The following is a 22,323-nucleotide window of genomic DNA, read 5'->3' on the forward strand; positions in this document are numbered from 1 at the left end:
ACAAACGAACAGGGCCTGACAATCTGTTGTTTAGCAGCTAAACTGTTGACTGACTAATGATAAGAAATATTTTGGGTTTTAAAAGTTTTTTAGCCGCTACCCTCTGATGTTACAGATGTTTATTCTTTCAGTATTGTTAACCGTTAAAAAATCTAAGTTGGACACTTAGTGCTTTCACATATGTAATATTGTAAAAATATGAACTACATAGCACATAGCAACAAACAAGTTTGAGCCTTGCTATCGACAGTCGGTGTCCCACGGGCAGTCGGTGTTGAGCCTAGATGGGGACGGAAAGCACATAGCAACAAACAAGTTTGAGCCTTGCTATCGGTAATGAGATATTGATTTTCGTAACTGATAAACATGTACATGACTGACAAATCTGTTGTTTAGCAGCTACTGTTGACTGACTAATGATAAGAAATATTTTGGGTGTTAAAAAGTTTTTTAGCCGCTAACCTTCTGATGTTACAGATGTTTATTCTTTCAGTATTGTTAACCGTTAAAAATCTAAGTTGGACACTTAGTGCTTTCACATATGTAATATTGTAAAAATATGAACTACATCAAAGAGAGAGAGGACTATTGTGGTATCTAAAAGGGAACGTTAAGGACTACTTTGATGGTGCCAGTTAACGCATCGGTTGTGTGCTAATATTAATGTTATCATTAAAGGAAATAGAGTTACAGGTAGATAGAATTTTAGAGCTTGATTTCTGCGAATACTAACTAAACATATTGTTGGTAGTTAAGGGCAAAAACATGGCAAGTACGTTTATAATTATTATTATATATAAATATTTTTTTAAACTACTGATAAATATGTTGCTAACACGGACAAAAATCTATTGATATATATAATATTAAGTGTCAAGTGAACCAATTGTGTGATAACAGAAAATGTTAACATCCGGGTTTCCCACAGCACTAGATACAAGCTCCTTGAGTCTTAAATCATAGCAATGCTACAGAAAAAGTTGTTAATCGATACGCTGTTAATAGGAAATTATCAGTCAATCAAAACTGTATATGTTAAACTTGAAGTTGTTATCTACGGCTAAATATTATCGGGTACTTTTTCAAGTGTCATTGCTGCTAATGCTTCCCTTTATCTATTTTTCCGAGTAAGACACAAGGAGGTGTTCCTTGTAAGATTGACAAGCAACTAAAAATAACAAATGTCATTCAATAAGACAAGCTACCAAACGTATCACATATGGTTCAATGATTAAAATCAGGATCTGTGAGACCACAACCTTTAAACATTTCTTTGCAAAAGACAAATCCCTCTCCAATGAGTTTCACCGTGTTATCCACAATTGGATCTTCAATCTCATCTAGCCAGCCAAAATCAACTCTTTCGGCCCAGTTTTCACTAGCATCATCAAGAATAGACTTCACACAGACCTATGAAAAAAATGATCCAATGTAGGTTTGACATAAATAATAATTTAGAATAAATAGGAATATCAAATCAGGAAATAGTGACTATATAAATGTTTGTCGCGCTAAAATTTATGTTCACGGCTATCCAACAACTTTTATAACTAAAACGACAGTTAACTAAGAACAAAAAATTAATGTTTACATGACACACTTGACCTAGTTCTCTAGCATGTGCGGGAATTACTTGAAGTTTTGGAGAAGGGTGGCTTTGTCTGCTCGGGCAGAGGTTTCACTTTCATCTACACCAGGATCATTGCCTACACCACCTTCACTATCTGAATCCACGACAACTACAGGTTCATTTGGTGTGAGCTCTTCTTTAAGTTGAGGAACAGCGGCAACTAGCACAGGTTGGATTGCATCCACATAACCTTGCAGAACAACAGAAGACTGAGACAGAGTGTCTCAGTCTCTAATGCATCGACAATAGCCTCGGTCCGTCTTAATTTGTGGTAAGAGTGGATCTGCTCTCCGATTTGCTTTTCGTGGTAAGTTAGGAGGTTTCGTAGAAAATTCTGGGGAAGAACAAGGAATTGCAAAAAGAAATAAAAGGGAAAACTATTTGCTTAGAAACTGGATTTGAGAGGCTGTGGGTTTAGATAATTATGTTTGAGTATACGAAATACATGCATTTCTCGGAGAACACTTTAGTCTGACTCGTGTCAGAGACCAAATAAATTGGACACCAGTGACCAACCCAATCGAATTTATTTTCCAGTTTAAGTCCACATTACTGACACAGAACACAACTCTATATCGATAGGCTGCAGGTTGGGTATAGGGGTAAAAGAGGAAGGGAAAGACGTTGAACAAGGGAGATGGTAATGCGCTAATATAGAGTGCTAATGGGGCATGACCGCCAATAATCTCAATAATATAAGTGTTTATTTTAGTAAATAATGATAAATGAAAGAGAAGTTATATATAAAACGTATAAAACCCAAATTTAACATTAAAATATAACTTAAACAAATAACAAAAGTTGCCAAAAAAAAAAAACAAATTACAACAAATTACAAAGAAAAAAAAACATCACAAACACAAAAAAAAAGGAAACAAACATTTTATTCAATTTATAGAAACTTAATAATTTATATGTTATTTGGAAGATGTCCAAATTTAGCCCATATATTTTCAATCAAATCAGCTTTTAATCGATGATTGGTTGGTGTATCCTGAATCCTTCTTCGAGCATCAATTGTATTGCGGAGTGTATCATCTAGACCGACGGAATATGCACCTTCTCCTTCTCCGTCAATAAATTCCGAAATGTTACGCAGACTGTATGAACCTCGTTCATTTTCGACAATCATATTGTGGAGTATGATGCAAGCTTTCATTATATTTTTTATTTTTTCTTTTTCCCATAATTTAGATGGATTTTTAACAACGGCAAATCTAGCTTGCAGGACTCCAAAGGCACGCTCAACATCCTTTCGGACTGATTCTTGCCTTTTAGCAAATAGCTTATTTTTCTCACCTAGTGGAAGTCGGATAGATTGAATAAAAGTCGCCCATTTTGGATAAATACCATCTGTGAGATAGTAAGCCAAGTGATACTCTCTTCCGTTGACGTTGAAGTTGACTTGCGGAGCTATTCCGTTAATAATTTCATCAAAAACAGGTGAGCGATCAAGAATATTAAGGTCGTTCATTGTACCTGGAGCTCCAAAAAACGCGTGCCATATCCAGAGGTCATATGAAGCTACCGCCTCCAATACAAGTGTTGGTTTTCCGGTTCCTCGTGAATACATTCCTTTCCAAGCGGAAGGACAATTCTTCCACTCCCAATGCATACAATCGATGCTTCCAATCATCCCCGGAAAGCCACGTTCTTCTCCTTCAAAGAGTAGTCTTTGAAGATCCTCCGGTGTAGGGCGTCTTAGATATTGATCTCCAAACAAGTGGATTATTCCTGCAGCAAAACGGTGCAAACATTTTGCAGCAGTTGTTTCACCTAGTCGTACATACTCGTCAACTGTATCAGCCCCACCACCGTATGCCAATTGACGAATTGCTGCAGTACATTTTTGGAGCGGAGTTAGACCAGATCGCCCGGTTGCATCTTGTGTTGGGCGAAAATATGGTACTTCGGTAGAGAGACGATTGACAATACGCATGAACAACGGTTTGTTCATTCGAAACCGTCGCCGAAATAAACGATGCCCGTATGTTGGAGTTTCACTAAAATAATCATTCCAGAGTTTGGTGGCGCCTTCTTCCCGGTTTCTCTCGATAAAAATTCGTTTCTTGCGCTCTTTAGGTTCTGGAAAAATATCACCGTCTTCTTCAGATAAATCATCAAACATGGAATCTAATTGATCATTATCTTCTCTGTGGTAATGATAATGAGAAGAAGAAGCCATCGACAATTTTTGAAAGAGATAAAAATTATTAGAAATAGGAAAGGAGTGAGCAAGTGCATTTTGCAATTGAGAGAAGAAGGCTATTTAAAGAAGTGCATTTCTTCTCCCGTGATACTATAGTTGCAATTGATTTAATCTTGTGACTTTTTCATGTGATAAAGAAACAATTCACATGATATATGCTGACAAAATTTCATGTATTATTTGAAAGTACATCTTGTGATACATTTTATGTTGTCTTGTGACCAATGTTGTCTTGTGACCAAGTACACCTTGTGACCAAGCAGTGTCACATAATTATTCACATCTTCTGACCAAGTAGTGTACGACAAAAAAAAAGACCAAGTAGTTCACATAAACATTTTTCATAAACATAAAACATTACTTAACCATAAACATTTTTCAACATCCGATTACATCAAACATTACATAAACATAAAGCCACAAAGTTAAAACATCATTACAAGCCGATTACATCAAACATTAAAACATTACAAGCCACAAAGTAAAAACATCATGCCTAGAAAAACATAACAACATTAAGTCAACATAACCAGCATGCCTAGTAAAACTGCCACCAGAACCAGTAAAGCCACAAAGTACTCAAAAGTGAACCTTGATTTCTCCTTAGCTAAATCACCAACAACCTTCTCTAGGCTCAGGAGCTTCTGCTCAGTCTCATAGTCACTAAAAAGAGTAAGGTTTTCAACCTTTTCGGCCAGCTGATGCACGTGGAGATCTCTTGCTCTCATCTCTTCCATCACGGCCACATCCCATCATTTAAACACATGACAGTCCCCGTCGTCTACATTTGCGCAAGTGTAATATCTCCGCCCTGTATCACAGACGCATTAACACAAAACAATGAGACAACTCTCTGCAGAACACAAACACGTTCAACTCTGCTGGTATCAATATAACCTGGATCGTTCCTGCTGGTAGAGGTTGCAAGGTGTGGCTGACCTCCACAGTAGCAACTCTGCGGGAAGCCGAACTCCACCTCAGGTTGTGGTGGGTACACCATGGGTTCACGAGATAAGCTTAACTCAGCTTGGTCACGTCTAATGAGATAATTATGGCATAAGAACAGACATTAATAACACTTAATTTTAAACTTTAAAGATAACATATTTCATTGATTGAAAGATAACGAGTACACAGACAGAACAGAAAATAAAAAGCATACAAAGCATACTTAAGATACTACAAAGCAGAGCATTGATAAGATAATACAAAGGACAGCATAGTTAAAGCAACACATTAGATCTTGAACTCTTGTTTTCAGAAATACTTGGCAAGAAGCTTATTCTTCACCACTTCCTCCGCCTCACTTAATGGTTCTTTCTTGGCACAGAGAGTGTCCAGTATAGCCAGCTTGGACAGTGTCTCCTTCTTCTCCAAATCCTCCTTTCTCATTGCCCAAATACTCGCATACTCAGCCACGGATTTCCCTTTCCCACCATTCCTTCTTGCCTTAGCAGCCTTGATACCTTCAGGCCGGGTCTCAGCTTCTGCAACATTGGTTTCTGGAGCATTGGTGTCTGGAGCATTGGTGCTTGAAGTTTCTGCAACATTTTTCCTCTTTGAACCGCCAGTAGCTCTAGGAGGGTTAAGGCAACGCCACTTCTGTTCATGCCTAAGCACACACCAAGCATGCTCAAGTGTAAACTTGTGGTCATGATCAGAGTAGAAGATGTCATGAGCCTTCTTGAGAACATCACAGTCATTCTCACCACTTGCGTGTTGTCTCTCTGCTGCAGAATACGCCGCACAGAATTTGTTGACGTGCTCATTGATTCTGCCCCATCTCTTCCTGCATTGTTGAGGCTCTCTCTTTCCACCTTCCTCTACTCCATGAGGACTTGCTGCGTAATAGTCGACAACCCTCTGCCAAAACGTCCCCGACTTCTGGTCGTTTCCAATTATCGGATCCTTGGAAGTGTTAAGCCACGCACTTATAAGGACAGCGTCATCAGCTGGTGTCCATTTGCGACGAACAGCACGGTCCACTGGTGTCTCTTGAGATTGTTGTGAGCTAAACGCCGGGATTTCTGATTCTCCAAAGTTAACACTCGAATGAAAACTTTCAAAAGGAAAGTTTTCATGGAACACACTACCTTGTTGACTGTGAAGCAGTCCTACGTAACTAGAGGACTGAGATTGAGGATACTTTGGATCCATATGAGTATGGAAGAAGGAAGAGAGTGAGATGATAGAATAGAGTAGTGGGTGTGTATATTTATGGGGGATGAGATGGGGTTTAATTATAAGCAATTGAAGAGTAATAACTAACCCACATAATGACTAACCATCAACAAGAAATGTCTAATCTAAAGTTATTATTACACACCTAAAAAGCCTAACCAATTACAATGTAACTATAACGAGTAGATATAAGCAATTACGATTGAAATATAACCCTAACGAATGTAACTATAAGAAGCAACTAGACTAAACCTAACCAATGTAACTATAACGAGTAAAGAGTTATCACAAACAAACCATTATTCTCCTTCACAGTCATATCTATACTCGGCTACATGAACAATATATCTATCAGTCAAGAGTTATCCCAAAGAAACCATTAAACATAGACATACATCAACAAACAAACCGTATATAATTTTCTCAACTTCCAATCTATATCAACAAATATATGGCTAATCTATGTTTCAACGTTTTAATGCATATTTATATCTAATATCAACAATGTGATTCAATCATATACGCAGTTTCAGAACAGAGAATATTATTTTCAAAACAAAATCAGTCATTCAATGAAATCTTAACAGAGTGTTTCACATACCTTGTTGATATAGCCGACTATAGAGAACCGCCGCAGAACCGGAGTGAACCGCCGGAGAAACCGAATCGAACCGTCGCAGAACCCGAACAAAACCACCGAAGAACCCGAACCAAACCGCCGCAGAAGCCGAACCGACCCCCCGCTGAACCCGAACGCAACCGCCACTGAAGCCGAACGCAACCGCCGCTGATCGAAGCCAACCGCCGCTGAAGTGAGAGAGAACCGCCGCTGATCGAAGAGAGAACCGCCGTAGATCGAGATGGGTTCCAATCGAAGAGAGAACCGCCGCAGATCGAAGAGAGGACCGCCGTAGATCGAGATGGGTTCCAATCGAAGAGAGAACCGCCGCAGATCGAAGAGAGAACCGCCGTAGATCGAGATGGGTTCCAATCGAAGAGATCGAGATACACCAAGACGAAACGGAGATGGAAGAGATAAGAAACGGAGAACCCCGATAAACGGAGAGAATAAACGGAGAACGATGAGAATCAAGATCGAAGAAACGGAGAAGACGATGGTAGCTTCTCGATTTCGTTTTCGAAAAGTGAGAAGAACAGACCGACAAAACACTTCAATCTCTTCTCGACTTCGGTTTCTTCTCCCAATCCCGTGCTCACACGTGCCCTTAAGGGCCACGAAAATCAGACCTTAATTTAGGCCCGTTTGGCCTGCCCTTACTCATTTCTGATTTATTTTAAACCCAAAATTTATTAAGGGCTGGCCCTAAGGCCACTGATAATGATGGTCTAATACACATTAGTACAATACATGCTGGATCCAACAACACTTGTAATAAATAAGAAGCAAACAATTAATCACTTGTGTTGGTAGGAAAGGTTAACAAATAAAGTGGAAGTAGTGAAGGAAACCCACGAGTAGTAGTAACATGTAACATTTATTTATGATAAATCATCAAACCAAATCAAACACTTCAGTCTTATACATTAACCAAGATCTCAATGTTACTGTGTGTTAGAGAGGTTGACCACTAATCCACCTCTTGAACATGATTGAATTTTCCTCTGGTTTATACTCTAACGTGTGCCCACCTCCCTATCAAACCAAACCCACAAAACCAAATCAAGAAAAAAAAACTCTGCATGTTATGTTAATAAAGAATGGGTAGCAAAGAGGTAGTAACCTTCACAGTAGCAAAGGTCATCTTATTAGCATAAGTTGTGGTGTATCCAGCGACTTTATCAAGTATCATCCACGGCCTCCATTTCTCAGTAACGGAATAGTTGAGAGACTTTATCCATGCTCGAGTTGAAACGAACGGGGTTGTCATATCGTGATCGCCGCTAATGCCAGAAGATGGTTTAGAAACAATAATATTAATGAAGCACAGGCTTATTAAAAGAAGTTGTGTACCTGATGATGAGAGATCTATAGCCTGCAATGCTGTTACTAAGATGGTGGGGTATGCTGCTTTTAATGTCTTGATTGCACTGCACTTTATAAAACTACATCGTTCCCATTTCTCTGTAGTCCCCTGCAATCCAAATATCATCTTAAGAGTTCGATCATCAGATTGTGGTACCAATGATGTATGATGGTATTAACTCTGTCACATACCTTCAGCACTCCAAGTGCTCTACGTACGCTCTCGTTATTAGCCCAATATTCTGATAATAGATACCTATACGTCTGCAACACGCAAGCTTGTTAATATTTTCTTCTCTAGTGGTTTGCAGTTGATTTAAAGTTACTTACATAGCAATCAGGAGATGTAGTGTCACAATTTGTATCTAGGACAAGCTCTTCATATATTCTAGAAACACTCTGTAAGATAAAACCACAAATTCAAAGTTAGTTAGTGAACTTGTTTACCTTATTTAGCAATCCATAAAACTTCATTCAGAATGTGCATACCTGCTTAAACTCGTCAATTAGTTTCAAGCATTCTGTGTTAAGAGGATCTACATTTACATACTTTTCTCCACAACTTATCTTCATCGACTACAAAGTAAGATTTGGTTCGTTAATTACTTTATGGGATCCCCTTACTTTACTGTGGCAAAAAAAAAGAGATTGTTATTGGTAACCTCATGGAGTTCATCAGAGATGAGTGCCATTCCATGAGCAAATGGAACGCGAGTGTTATTGTCAAGATCGAAGTCTGTTACCGGGTTTCCGAGCACATAGCCCTGTTGTTGTTGGAGGAGAAAAACAAAAACAAAAACAAAAACTCTAAATCCTTAGCGCTTAACTGATCCTGTATCACTTGGTATATCAGCATGTGGGTTTCTTGAGTAAGAGTAACCAGCTCCAACAGGCTGATCCAAATATATTATATTCGCCACCTAAAAATAAGAAATTATCTTAAAACTTGAAGATATGAAGATCATGGATAAAAAATACAAAGTTATTGTTGTTACCTTAGTCCATGAATATGTAGTAGAGACCAAAGATGGGACACTTCCGTTGTATGTCTCCACCTTAAAAGCAAGAGGTCCTGATTTTTATTTTTTTTTTGGGTTCAATTAAAACAAGTCATTGACTTATTCTGTGGAGACAAAAGAAGAAGGAAGACTTGAGACTTTTACCACTCTCATAAACAAGTCCAGAGAAAGAAGAGCAGCCAGGTCCTCCAGTTAACCAGACAAGAAGAGGGTCTGTTTTTGGATCGTTCTCGGATTTAATGAAGTAATAAAACAACTGATCTTCCTCTGCTTCACCAACACCGATGTACCTGAATCCATTCAACTCCAAACTCTAGAGTCATACAGTCTATAAGACTAATATGAAGAATAAGATGAAGAGGGACAGACCCGGTTTCAAGTTCGAAGGGAAGAGGGCCTTCAAAACCAGGAAGATATCTGATGACTGAACCTGCATCAGCATGATGCTGAATCAACACAAATAGAAGTTGCAGGAGCAGTGACTTTAGTATCCATGAACCCATTCCTTTTCTTGAATATGTTGAGTGTTAGACAAACATCTATATTTATACTTAAAAACAGAGCCGTTGACTCAAAAAAATATGTGGAAGCTTTTCAGTTCGGTCATGTCTCTAAACCGATTATGGCTCCGGTTTAATCTTTCTTTTCTCTATAAATAAAGACCATATCTTTTTAATATATTTTTGAAGAAAAGTTAGCAGGTCACTGGGTGCATTATTTATACAAATACTATAAGAAAACAACTACTTACGTAGGCATGACTTGTTGTTAACGAAGTAGAAGAACAGAGTTGATCTTACTCTAGCCTCACCAACACCTACGTACCTTAATGAATAAACTCCAAAACTAAGAACAAAGAGCTATACATTGCAAAGATAATGAATAAGATGAAGAGAGGAAGAGGACCCGGTTTTAAGCTCAAAATGAAGAGGGCCTTCAAAAGTCAAAACCAGGAAGAACCTGAATCAGCATTGCTAAATCAAACACTAACAGAAGCTGAAACTTGAGAATCCAAGAATCCATTTTCTTATGTTTTTTTTTAAAGTGTTACAATTACAAAACAGAGGCGTTTAGAGAAAAAAAACAGAGGCGTTGACAAAAAAAAGATGGTATCTTATTCAGTTAGGTATCGGTTTAACAATATAAACCGATCGAAACAAAAAAATCGAACCGAGTTGGTAAGGGGGTTTGCACATGGGCACGTGATGATGCACGTAGGAGCGACAAAGTCGCGTGTAAAGTGCTCTGCAGTTTTGCACATGGGAGCAAGCAATCCGATTAAAGGTCAAAATTAATCTTATCAGCTATTTTGGGTGGTTTTGTAATTTAAAAACATAGAGTTCTTTTGAGGCTAATAAAAATAGTATAGGGTTTAGTTTTGCAATTTTACTTTAAATTTGATCGATGTTCATTTGACGATGGTTGGTGTTAGTAGAGAGACAAAAACGACGTCTCGGAGATTGAAATTACAGATCGTGCCTCTCTCTCTCTCTGGTCTCTTCCTTCAAATCCGATTTCAGACAACCTTTTACTCGGACAGAAGATTTCTACTTTTCAGGTCAGGTTCTTCCCAAACTCAAACTCTTTAGCTCACGTTTTTGAGTTTCCTCGTTTCCTTGCTTTGCAGCTTACTTTTTTTATCACTTCTGTTTCTGCCTTTGGAAATTAAGTTGACTTTCTGAAAAGGCTACAAAAAAAGTTTCAAGCTTTTGTTTGAATTTAATATGATTTTAAATTCCATGCCTCTTTTGAATTATGTTAAAAAAGAATAGGTTTTGAATTCTTGGTGGTTAGTTATTGATTTGAATGATGAACTGCTTCTCTATTGCTTAGTTTTCGCTTTTGTATTAGATTCAAAATCCTAGTTGATGCTAAAGTACAGGAATCGCCGAATCTATTTCCTAATTAAGAGGCTCAAGTAGTTAAGCTACTGCAGTGTGAGTTAAACCGGTTTTACTTAACCAATATATCGATCTCTTGTTCGTCTACTTCCAATTCCAAGCTTAGGAATTTTTTTACCGTTGCAGTTATATAAGTTCCACTGAGGTTAACTTCTAATCTGCTGGCTAAGAGTAGTGCTTGCCTGCCTGCACAAGTGGACAGTAACCGAGGCTTCAAGTATTAGTTCAAAGTACAGATGTCTCAACTGATGATGGCTGATACCAGTTCAAGGACTGATGTCTCAACTGATGGCGACACAGATCCTAGAGATCTGGGGGTTAGCTCGTAATCTGGCTCTCAAATCATTTTTATTATTTTCTTTATAAAATGTCTGACTCGTGGGAGGCTTGAACCGGGGTTCCCTTGGGGAGATTCCACCGGTAGAGCCAAATCCACAGGGCTAAATTCCTGATGTTACTTACATGCATTGCAGTCTGATAGAGGGCAAATGATGCTTGCTGCTGCTTCTGATTCCAGTGGATCAAAGGATAAGTTGGATCAGAAGGTGATATATATTCAATCTCTAGGAATCAACAAGTATCTGTCTATATTGTGCATATACATAAATAACCTTGTTTTCTTTTCTTTTCTTTTCTTTTCTTTTGATCCATAGACTCTTCGTAGGCTTGCTCAAAATCGAGAGGCAGCAAGGAAAAGCAGACTGAGGAAGAAGGTTTCTTTTGCATCTGTTTTTGAATTTTTCTTATATATTACTACTACTGCTTCCTTGTAACATCATCTCTAGAAGAATACCTATCTGCCATTACTTGAGCTTGTTTTCGTTTCTTCTATAGGCATATGTTCAGCAGCTGGAGAACAGTCGATTGAAGCTGACTCAACTTGAGCAGGAGCTGCAAAGAGCAAGGCAACAGGTTTTGACTCTGCTCTCTTTATTTGGTCTGATTCTGATAAGTAAAATTTTAATGGAGGAATATAGAAAGAGACTTCACTTCAGCCAATGCCTAATGCCCACTTCAGCCGGTTGACTAGTTAGTAGAGTCTTGGATTATTAGCCTGAAGTAGAGGAGGAAAAATAGACTTATGGATCATCGTTGATAGTTTTGGTTGTTCTGGTTCTTATAAGATTCTGTGCCATGTCTGTATATGTGTAACTTAGGGGGTTTTCATCTCAAGCTCAGGAGACCAAGCCCATTCCACTGGTGGAAATGGTAATCTTCTTTTCTTCCTCGTTAGTTTTAATATTTGATCTTTTGGTAATTTATAGGAAAGATAATTGCATATACTCCATTCTTGAGTTGGCTTGATTTGATTTATGAATTGGTGATTGCGTAAGTCATTTAATGGCAAAATGGTTAGGCTTATTTAGATTTAACGGTTTCAATTTCAAGAGTCAGTGACTTTCCATATGGTTAGTGCTGGTGTAAGCTTAGGTATGTGCAAGGTGTAAGCATCATGTTTTTTTTCTTGATCTTGTACACTTGTCTTTTTGCAGGGGCTTTGGCATTTGACGCAGAACATTCACGATGGCTTGAAGAAAAGAACAGGCAAATGAACGAGCTGAGATCTGCTCTGAATGCTCACGCAGGTGATACTGAGCTCCGGATAATCGTGGACGGAGTGATGACTCACTACGAGGAGCTATTCAGGATCAAGAGCAATGCAGCTAAGAACGATGTCTTCCACTTACTATCCGGAATGTGGAAAACACCGGCTGAGAGATGTTTCTTGTGGCTTGGAGGGTTCCGTTCATCCGAACTTCTCAAGGTTTGAGCTCTGCTCTTTACAAAGTTCATAAAGAATGCAATAAAACAAATCTAATAATGGGTTCAAAACTTTTCTGGCAGCTTCTTGCGAATCAGCTGGAGCCAATGACAGAACGACAGGTGATGGGCTTAAACAGCTTGCAGCAGACGTCTCAGCAGGCTGAAGATGCGTTGTCTCAAGGGATGGAGAGTTTACAGCAGTCATTAGCCGATACTTTATCTAGTGGAACTCTTGGCTCCAGTTCTTCTGACAATGTCGCTAGCTACATGGGTCAGATGGCCATGGCAATGGGGCAGTTAGGTACGCTCGAAGGATTCATCCGACAGGCTGATAACTTGAGGCTGCAAACACTGCAACAGATGATCAGAGTGTTAACAACGCGTCAGTCAGCTCGTGCTCTTCTTGCCATACATGATTATACGTCTCGACTACGTGCGCTTAGTTCCTTGTGGCTTGCCCGGCCAAGAGAGTGAACACACACAGGAATAGTGCTTTGCTCAGCTCTATACATAATCTTACAAAACTCAATTCGGTAGGGATACTCCTTCCAAGAGATCGATCACAAAGCAAAAGGCCTTCTTAGATTCTTACCAAAAGCAATATTTTGGGAAACAAGACTGCAGTTTTTGAAAATGGTTCTCTGATTGTGTTATGTGTTGTAATCTTTAGCTAATAAGGTTGTGTAGTTTCTAGAGAGAGAGAGTGATTGTTCTTTTTTTTTTTTTTTTGGACAAGAGAGTGATTGTTCATAAATAGATTATCAGTGTAAGGTGGTAGTAACCAACGTGACAGAAGATAAGATACTTTCAGGAACTTGAATTGTATGATGATCATAAGTCAAAAAGACAAATAAGCTTTTAGAGAGGACTCCCACAAATGAAAAGGTCTAATTATTTTTTTTAGGAAGAAGACTATCTTCCTTAAGGTTCGAAAATACAATACTGGAAAGAGACTTGACAAAAAACAAAAAAACAAGTAAGAGGAAAACAATCACCAGTTCTCAAAAGTAGTTGCTGGTATAGAAATTCTTGAGAAAATCAGATTTTCCTTGATCCTTGCTTCCAGTATTTTGCACGAGCCCTTCACCCACCACGTACTGACCGATGATGTGGTGACGCTGCTTTGCGTGATCGACAATGTCAGTCAGCTCTTCCATTCCCTTGAATAGGAGAAGATCAATCACCTGCAGAAGCAAAACAACACTATATCATCAGGAATACTACAGATCTGCATTCTAAAAGCACCTAAAAGATACTTTTCAACTAGCCACACAAGTAAAACTCAACATCGACTACCAGATAGAAATATACTATAGATTGCATTCTAAAAGCACCTAACAAAGAGAGCCGAGCCACGAGATCAATGCATCCAACACATAAGAAAATGCTTTCCATTTCAACTGAAGGTTTACAATTCAAACAAATCGCCACACGAGCAAATCTTAACATGGAGTATCGATCAAATAGAAAGAATCCATTTATGCTTCGCAAGTAACATTTTGTTGTAAGAACCGACTCTTGCTGCCATTATCTTTTAGGCAAATACAAAGAAGAAAGTATCTAAATGTCACATACAGAAGAAGGCACCACAAGGTAGCACCAGTTTTAGCAGGGAGTAACAGGTTAAAGCTCCCACTTTTTCGCTCCAATCCACATGACACTTCACTGAAGATTAAGTCTCCAATCTCATAAACTACTCCCAAACAATCCCAATATCAAAGAGAAAAGCTTTCCACTTTCAAACACAGATGAGACTAAAACTGTGAAGGGAAAGGAAAGCATTCAACTTTCAAACACAGTTAAACTGTGAAGGGAAAAGCTTTCAACTTTCAAACACAAATGACAAATTAAAACAAAGTCAAAAGTGGCAACAGAACGCAAAGACAATCCATCTCCAAAACACCGAAGAAACAATCAGATTTTAACAATATAAAATCTCAAATGTTTTCGTTTCGTAGTAAAGGAATCAAATCAAATCAATCAATAACTACCTTAGGGTCGGTGACGTGAGCGTTATTACGAATCTGAGCAGAGATTGCGAAGCGGAGCTGAGAAGGCGCGACGACGTCTTGAAGATTGTAAATGTCCATCACGGTGGGGATCGATCTACACGCAGCTCTGAAGAAATCGAACACGCGGCGTCGAGCTTCCGTCAGGTTCGCTGAGTTCGGCGGTACTCCAATCTTCCTCAACGTGAATGGTGCCGCCATCCTCTGATCGCTAAATCGATAAATAATCTTAGAGCCAAGAAGAACACAGAGTAGTTAGTAGTTACTTCAATCGATTTGAGAGAAACAAACACCTGAAATGCTACACGACGGTAACGACGTCGTTTCACCCATAAAACCGGTCGTGTTGATTTCAAATTTCGGTTTAATCTCTGGTTAAAGTCAGATTTGATTGACCCAATTGGTTTTCGGATTTAATAGCTAAATCAAACCGGAATAATTATTACTAGAACAAAAACCAAACCGGATGAGCTTCGTCGTCATGGAGAATCTGACGGCGCAGTTTCTACCTCCTCCGCTATGGAACTCGAACACAAGATTTCTCACTTCCTTAATCGCTAAACCTAATCTCATTTCCCTCCGCCGCTCGTTACCGCCGCTGTCTCTCGATTGTTCCGCCGAAGACCACCCGACACAATCCACCTCTCTTCTCAATTCATTACGGCGACGACTCAGACATCCCGGTTCTTGTCCTCTACGGCTGCTTCAAGAGGATGGAGACTGGAGCAAAGACCAATTCTTCGCCGCGATACGATTCTTCCGTCACTCCTCAAGACTCCACCACATTCTTCCTGTAAAAAATTTCAAAAAAAAATCTCATCTTTCTTTATATATATATATTCAAGAAAATCAAGAACCTCTCTTTTCTTCTTCTAATTCAAATCTCTCAGGTGTTCGATGCGTGGAAGAAGCTAGAGCCTTCTTCACGTATAAACGAAGCTAACTACGAGAAGATCATAAGCCTTCTTTGCGCGGAGAGATCGATGATGGACGAAGCGGTTCGAGCTTTACAATCCATGACTCATGATTACAAGATGAACCCGTCTTTACGAATCTACAATTCAATCATCCGCGGTTACGCTGACGACGGGAAGTTCGAGGAAGCATTGTCGTTCTTGAATGGGATGAAAGAGAACGGTGTGTCGCCGGAAACCGAGACTTACGACGGGTTGATTCAAGGGTACGGTAAGCGGGGAATGTACGATGAGATTGTTTCGTGCGTGGAGAGAATGGAGTCTGAGGGGTGTTTGCGTGACGGCGTTACTTGTAATCTACTCGTGCGCGAGTTTGCTAGAGGAGGGTTGCTTGGGAGGATGGAGAGAATGTATCAGAGTTTGATGTCGAGGAAGATGACTCTGGAGCCTGTTACTTTGGTGTCGATGCTTGAAGCTTATGCGGAGTTTGGGGTGTTGGAGAAGATGGAGGAGACGTATGACAAGGTTATGAGGTTTGGGATCTGTCTGGATGAGGAGTTGGTTAGGAGGTTAGCGTGTGTTTACATTGATAACCTCATGTTCTCGAGGCTTGATGATTTGGGTCGTGGCATTCGGAGGAGTGATCTGGCTTGGTGTCTGAGGGGTCTATCCCATGCATGTCTTGTGAGTCGGAAAGGTTTGGATTATGTTGTTAAAGAGATGAGCGAAGAAGCCGGGAGAGTTCCTTGGAGTACAAGTTTTGCTAATATCGTGCTGTTAGCTTACTCGAAGATGGGAGATTTCAGGAGCGTTGAGCTGTTGCTCTCCCAGCTACAGAGGAGGAGAGGTGTGAAACTTGATCTTGTGACTGTAGGAATTGTCTTCGACTTGAGCGTGGGCGTGGCTGGGTTCGATGGTACTGCGGTTTTTATGAGCTGGAAGAAGAGTGGGTTTCTTGATAAGGATGCGGAGATGAAGACTGACCCATTGGTTCATGCTGCTTTGGGGGAAGGGCAGTTTCTTAGAAGCTGCAATGAAGTGATGAAGCAGTCTCTTGAAGAATCAAAGTCATGGACTTATCAGTATCTATTAGAAGTTGTGGTTAAGAATCAGAAAATTGAAACTTAGTGTATGTTAATTTCAGTGTGATGATTGCACAATTACTTCATTTGTGTAAAGTGACTGACTACTGTTGATAACATATTTATTAACGCTTATTAAAACAGAGTTAAGTTGATTAATGAGAAAGAGAAGAAAAACAATAGAAAAAAAAAGATCCATCCGCTCATAGCCTGAGGTGATCATCACTAGAAAACTAAACGTAGAAACACAAACTCTATATGGAAAATAATGTACATAGTTTCAAGAGAAGCTGGCGTTTGTTTGATACTCTCTTTATCAATCTTGCGGCTCGGTTTTAAAGGGAGCACCACCTGAAGACGCTGCATCGCTTCCATTTTGGTTTTGGTTTGAAGCATCGGTCTCATTTTGGTTTTGGTAAAGACTGTTTCCTACCATGGAATCGCTAACCAGTCCTGCTTCTACGTCGAACTTAAGCGTCCTCTTGCGGTTGCTGCTGTTGTTGCTGCTAAAATGAGATAGGTTTGGTCTTATGAATATATGGAAGAAGCAGCTAATGAGAGATGTATGTTTTTAAAAAATTACTTGTTCAAGCGGTTGTTGATGGCAGATAAGTCTTTTGAAGGGCTCTGGTAAGCATGTGTGCTCTCTCCAACACAAGCGTAGTAACTCTTTGAGCTGTGTGAAATAAGAGCATCCATCTACAAACAAAACACATAAAAAGGTCAAGCCAAAACTAATATCTCATGGTAAAAAAGAGTTTAAAGTACTATGATCTCGTTTTACCTTTGATCCTCTTAGGGGAGAAACATAAACATTATGCACAGCAGATACTTTTTTAGGGGACATGTCTGGAACACTTGGAAACACTGACACCTTTGGCGACCCAGGACAGTGACCTGTAAATCAAATACAATAAATCAACTTAGATACTGCATTTATGGACAAAGCTCACATTTAACTATAAGGAAAAAACCTTCAGGATTATTATTATTGGCCTCCACAGCCTGGTCCTTTTTCACAGGAACTATCTCCACCAGTAACGGCTTTACAGCGGGGATAAATACATCGTTGTAGAATGTGATGATGTCAACATGATCTGGTCCTACTCTCTGTTACACAAACTCATAAGTTTTAGTCTTCTTCATAGTCTCACAAGACTTGTTCAACACCTTAAAAGCTTAAAGAGTGTATATATATAAATAAATACCCCTTGACGGCGACTCTGTGACGAGTCCACAAAAACGCTGCGGAAAACTAATGGTTTACACTGTGGTTGCTTCCTATAGTTGTATATGATTTCCCTGAACGTCAGGCTCATTTGGGATATCTAGAGTTTGTGATTCATGAAAAAAAGTAAGTGTTAGCCGAATAGAGAAGGAGATGTAAAGCAGACAAAACATAGAGTCAAAGATCTTGAGAACTCACCTTGGCCACTCCGTAAAAGCAACAGAGAATGATCTGGTCAATATGCCGATTAAACAAAAGAGAAGTCCTCTGAGCAAGCACACGTTGGAAGAGACAATATACACTCTCTCTTATTTGCTGAGAAAGTTGTAGCCTTTCCACCATTCCGTTGATCCTGACAGCAGCTAGTTTATTTATCTGTCACAGCATTAATCAATACCAAGTTTTTATAGTGATTTATAGTAATAAAAATCCAACCAAACGAATAAAGTTATATATGTTGTAAAAGGATGTTTTTTAGCACCAATGATTGCATTGACGTTACCTTAGTGAAGAATATATTGATACCAGTTTCTGCACAAGTTTCTCCTCCCCCTCCTGGGTTGGGCCGTGTGGGACTGTACACAAGTACAGAGACATAAAAATTCAGGAAAATCAAACTGCCTTGGTCATATATACACACAACAATTACACAGGACGTACGTAGCAAATGCAGACTGCAACGGAGGTGGTGGCAGCGTCTTGGATTTAACGTTACCAAGTGCCAACAGACGATCCTTTACTGGTGATGCAAAGGAGCTGCGTTCAACTAGAATGCTTCGGTAATCAGTACACAGTCTTTTGGGCGATTTTATATCTCCATTTTGTCCTGTATGGCAGTAAAATTTGAAGTTTTTACTGCGGTCATCAGTTACTTTGACTCAATCAATCACAAATTATATTTACCTGGACATGCTTCAGGCTTTTGGATAGATGATGCATGATTTGATGAGCCTTCAGAGAAGTTAATAAGAGCTGCAATTGCATCAAGAGATGGCATCGGCTCAGCTAGCAATCCAAACCGGTTAATCTCCAGTGCAAGGGCTGGCTTGGCGACGATCAGAGAGTTGTACATCGAAGAGCCTTTCTCCCATACCATACTCTCCAGAAGCCGTTCCTCCAGCGAGTTAAGATGCCGTCTCAGCTCTCTAGGCAGAGAATCCTCATGCCTGATGAAACTCTCTATCACCTTGCTGAGATCAAAGGCCGTGATCCCAGTCCTCTCCAGGACAGCCGGGAACAGCATCGTGATGCTTTTGTGAGTGGCTAGAACCAGCTCAGCGGAACACGCCAGCATGCATCTGTGGAACCTCTCGTTCGTCAGTAAGGAGTTCAAGTTGTTTACATGCAGAATCTGAGCTTCTGCTTTGCACATCGCCTCGAGAACTCTGTAGTATAGCTTCACAGCTTCTAATCTTCTCTGTTGCGCCCATATGTCATCCATCAGGTTAACAGGCTGCAGACCGCCTCCTGCACATTGGTCTCCAAGCGAGCTATTTGGAAAAATAGCTTCCAGTATCACATGTGCTCTTCTCGTGACATCGTTTGTTATATCCCTATCACAAGATTTCAGGAAAAGCTCCAACCCAGGAGAAGGCTTTGGAGGCAGCGGACATATAACGGTCCTGAGCCATTTGGCAGTTGTCATCGCTGTGCTCACTGGTGTTGCTGTCAACTTACTACCGCCAACGCTAGTCATAGCTGTCTTAGCAGCAGGAGACTTATGAGGAGAGAGTGGGCTTATAAATGTCCTCGCGGGTGAGCTCAGAGAATCAATTTTCCTCTTAACACCAGTGGTGATGTTTACAGCTCCTGCGGATAAGCTTCCAGATCCGAGTAAGCTATCCTCTTCGTTGATGAACACCCTCTCATCAAGCTCGCCTTTGTTACAGACTGTGTCATCGTAGTCTTTTTCTAGTGTGGTCAAGCTTGTTGAGATGGATGCTTCATCCAGTAAATCCTCAAAGTAGGTCAATCCATCTGAAGAACAATCAGGTAAACGGTTCAATCAAAACTTATATGACTAAGTGAGAGAGGAAAAATGATCTTAAGACCAACCTGGGTTAATATTATCTAGCGTGTCGGTTTTGCACGCAGATGGCTTCTTCTTCAATATTGTTTCTATCAAATTATTTGCCTTGTCCATTATTTTCCTCAACTCATCTTCTGAGGCGTCATAGATCTTGCAAAGTGATGCAACCAAGTCTACATCTTTGTCACCTTTCTTAACTGGAATCCATCACAAAAACATGAGAATAATGAATCAATATTCAATACCGCCATAAGAAAAATAAAGCACTTACCAAAGCGTGAAGAGTCTTGGATGTTGAAATTTCTAAACCGACAAGGAACATGTATGACCAAAATAGCCTGATACCAAGAATAAAAATTTAGTCTGAACTTATCAAGATTTAAAAAAAAAATGAAGGGTGTTTCAAGTAAATATCAGACTAGGGAGTGCACTACACTAACCAATACAGAAACTAGGCCATTAGTGCATGTCACAAGGTCTTTAAACCGACTAAAAGCATGGTTTCGGAGTGCCAAGAAGAGTAGCCATCCAAAACGGTAACTATCCGGTAAATAACTAGCAGAGTTTGCTGAGGTCTTTTCAGCGTTTGCATCGTATGTCAAGAAGAACTCCCGGTACCCACGTTTGTAGTATCTGTTACCAAGAACAGGTACCAAAAAACGTTATACACACAAGACAAATCACAAGAAACACATGAGATGAACTAAACTCACTTGCTTAGAAGGCTAAGATGCACAAAGTTCGCCTGCAGCTCCTTTGCCTGGTAAGTAAACATTAGCAAAAGGTTAGGAGAAGAAGCAGTGATGGACTAAGATAAAACTCTATGAAAAAGAGCTTAGGACGAACCTGTAGTCTGTTCTCCCAGTCAGCACCATAAAGTTCACAAAGCACAGGACCAGCCTTGACCACAAACTGAGGTAACTCTTTAAAAAAATCCACAATACTGCAACACAGACCGAATATTATCAATACAATAAAAAAGAAAGATAAGAAAGAGGGATGAGTTAGGCATAACGTACTTCAGCTTTAGAGCCCTTAGGATCTGACATAGATTAAACCCACTATCACAAGAAACTGACTGGCCGTCCACTTGTTTTCTCACGGTAAGCATCTTCACTGAATAGAGAATGAACGCGAACCAGAACCTCTCTACTTCCTCCCGCTAATAAGCAGAGTTAACAAAGAATCAGTCTTAGTGAACTATACTCTTTAACTGTTAGATAGAAAAAAAAAATGAAATTTCACCGTTCCACTTCCAATGTTGGCCATGTTTGCTGACAAGATCCGTTTGGTTTCAGTAAACAACTTCAGAGCTTCATCGCAAACGCTCCCTTCAAGGGATAGAACTTTCTGCAAATACGAAAAGATTAGAGCAAGCTAGTCTTCAAATTCATGTGACATGCAAATGAGATCGGTAAAGGTAAAAAGAGTGAAACCTCGCATAAGTCCAAGAGAGTGGCTTCGCTTCTTTTTCCGTTAGGGTCAATGGGTGGTGTCACCGGAGGCTGAACTTCTTCCATCGTCTCTCCCAAAGCTGAAAACATGAAGAAACAAAAAAAAAATCAAGTTAATTGTTCTTCCCAATTATATTAAAAAAAAACAGTACTTTTCAGGGAAATATGAAAAGACAGACACACATAGGAGGAACGAAGGCACCGACCAAACGATTCTAACACAACACTTCCTGTCTTAAAATCGTATAATCCTCAAATTCAAGCAAAAAATACCTAAAACCCTATCGATAAAAATTGAATTTTTTCTTTTGTTGTTTCAGGAGAAAACTCTACAAGTTGCAATTGAATAGCGAAACATCAAATTAAAACCCTAAAAATAAAATTCAGAATAATAGATATGCAAAAGGGTAAAGATCTTACATTTTGTTTCTATATCGCAGATCCCAAGATCCAAACTTTAAGAACTCTTCTGAAAATCGACGAATTAAACGAAGAAACAATCTCTCTGACTCTCTCTGTCTCTATCTATCGTCACCAGACTCTCACTCTCTCTCTCTAGATTGGGGGGGGGTCTGATTAGGCGGCAAACCCTAAAAAAGGAATCTATCTAGCGCGGGAAAAACATCACCGGGTATACATACACATGCGTATACAAATTATATACGCTCACTATCGACCACTGGTATCACGACACGTACCCCTCTATGACCCCGATTTACCGCCAAAAACGTTCTTACTGTTGCGTGAAACGTTGAGAGAGGGAAAAAGATTCTCCGTTACGGCGGTGTTAAAAACTAACGGAGTGTGTCATAAACGGCGTCTGGACCGCGACAAAGTCTCGTGTAAGCTACGGCGGGACCCACATTGGAAAACGACTCCATTTTACATGACGTTTGGTTGCAGGAGTAGATGTGTCCTA

The 22,323-nt window shown here is 39.7% G+C and overlaps 6 protein-coding genes, 1 long non-coding RNA gene and 1 pseudogene across 10 annotated transcripts; 2 read left to right on the plus strand and 6 right to left on the minus strand.

The window, feature by feature from the left end:
• Positions 1-1,169: 1,169 nt before the first annotated feature.
• Positions 1,170-2,288, minus strand: LOC108838706 (uncharacterized). Its single transcript, XR_001947562.2, has 2 exons — positions 1,634-2,288; positions 1,170-1,410 (listed from the first exon to the last, which is right to left on the minus strand). It is a non-coding gene; the product is annotated as an uncharacterized LOC108838706 (long non-coding RNA).
• A 252-nt stretch (positions 2,289-2,540) lies between these two features.
• Positions 2,541-3,815, minus strand: LOC108838145 (uncharacterized). The gene has a single exon (XM_018611113.2). The coding sequence runs from the start codon at positions 3,813-3,815 to the stop codon at positions 2,541-2,543; it is 1,275 nt and encodes a 424-aa protein (XP_018466615.2).
• Positions 3,816-4,591: 776 nt separating this feature from the next.
• LOC130496934 (glutathione S-transferase T3-like) lies at positions 4,592-6,099 on the minus strand. Its single transcript, XM_056989651.1, has 3 exons — positions 5,107-6,099; positions 4,737-4,876; positions 4,592-4,650 (listed from the first exon to the last, which is right to left on the minus strand). Exons 1-3 carry the CDS (start codon positions 5,994-5,996, stop codon positions 4,592-4,594), a joined length of 1,089 nt encoding a protein of 362 aa, XP_056845631.1. The 5' UTR covers positions 5,997-6,099.
• A 1,359-nt stretch (positions 6,100-7,458) lies between these two features.
• LOC108810105 (serine carboxypeptidase-like 15) lies at positions 7,459-9,639 on the minus strand (annotated as a pseudogene).
• Positions 9,640-10,424: 785 nt separating this feature from the next.
• LOC108813312 (transcription factor TGA6) lies at positions 10,425-13,556 on the plus strand. 2 transcript variants are annotated; one of them, XM_018585840.2, is made up of 9 exons: positions 10,451-10,581; positions 10,875-10,960; positions 11,051-11,249; positions 11,398-11,469; positions 11,578-11,637; positions 11,759-11,836; positions 12,082-12,133; positions 12,418-12,689; positions 12,770-13,556. In XM_018585840.2, exons 4-9 carry the CDS (start codon positions 11,413-11,415, stop codon positions 13,160-13,162), a joined length of 912 nt encoding a protein of 303 aa, XP_018441342.1. In that variant the 5' UTR covers positions 10,451-10,581; positions 10,875-10,960; positions 11,051-11,249; positions 11,398-11,412; the 3' UTR covers positions 13,163-13,556. The 2 variants fall into 2 exon arrangements, with proteins under 2 accessions (XP_018441341.1, XP_018441342.1); XM_018585839.2 differs by lacking the exon at positions 10,875-10,960 and having other exon boundaries at positions 10,425-10,581; positions 11,051-11,241.
• Positions 13,557-13,564: 8 nt separating this feature from the next.
• On the minus strand, positions 13,565-14,968 carry LOC130497115 (NADH dehydrogenase [ubiquinone] 1 alpha subcomplex subunit 6). The gene is made up of 2 exons (XM_056990101.1): positions 14,680-14,968; positions 13,565-13,872 (listed from the first exon to the last, which is right to left on the minus strand). Exons 1-2 carry the CDS (start codon positions 14,896-14,898, stop codon positions 13,690-13,692), a joined length of 402 nt encoding a protein of 133 aa, XP_056846081.1. The 5' UTR covers positions 14,899-14,968; the 3' UTR covers positions 13,565-13,689.
• Positions 14,969-15,147: 179 nt separating this feature from the next.
• On the plus strand, positions 15,148-16,838 carry LOC130497113 (pentatricopeptide repeat-containing protein At4g14190, chloroplastic-like). Its single transcript, XM_056990099.1, has 2 exons — positions 15,148-15,490; positions 15,588-16,838. The coding sequence occupies exons 1-2, from the start codon at positions 15,164-15,166 to the stop codon at positions 16,737-16,739; spliced, it is 1,479 nt and encodes a 492-aa protein (XP_056846079.1). The 5' UTR covers positions 15,148-15,163; the 3' UTR covers positions 16,740-16,838.
• Positions 16,799-21,983, minus strand: LOC108812345 (retinoblastoma-related protein 1). Of its 3 annotated transcripts, none has more exons than XM_018584585.2 (18): positions 21,825-21,983; positions 21,387-21,484; positions 21,196-21,300; positions 20,970-21,112; positions 20,797-20,893; positions 20,664-20,710; positions 20,391-20,583; positions 20,222-20,288; positions 19,977-20,147; positions 18,825-19,898; positions 18,582-18,747; positions 18,424-18,496; positions 18,120-18,296; positions 17,902-18,021; positions 17,668-17,803; positions 17,478-17,590; positions 17,277-17,392; positions 16,799-17,199 (listed from the first exon to the last, which is right to left on the minus strand). In XM_018584585.2, exons 2-18 carry the CDS (start codon positions 21,468-21,470, stop codon positions 17,010-17,012), a joined length of 3,072 nt encoding a protein of 1,023 aa, XP_018440087.2. In that variant the 5' UTR covers positions 21,471-21,484; positions 21,825-21,983; the 3' UTR covers positions 16,799-17,009. The 3 variants fall into 3 exon arrangements, with proteins under 3 accessions (XP_018440087.2, XP_018440089.2, XP_018440086.2); XM_018584587.2 differs by having other exon boundaries at positions 16,799-17,196; positions 21,825-21,982; XM_018584584.2 differs by lacking the exon at positions 21,825-21,983 and having other exon boundaries at positions 21,387-21,494.
• Positions 21,984-22,323: the final 340 nt, after the last annotated feature.

This window comes from Raphanus sativus, chromosome 6 (assembly GCF_000801105.2).
Source record: "Raphanus sativus cultivar WK10039 chromosome 6, ASM80110v3, whole genome shotgun sequence".
NCBI lineage: Eukaryota > Viridiplantae > Streptophyta > Magnoliopsida > Brassicales > Brassicaceae > Raphanus > Raphanus sativus.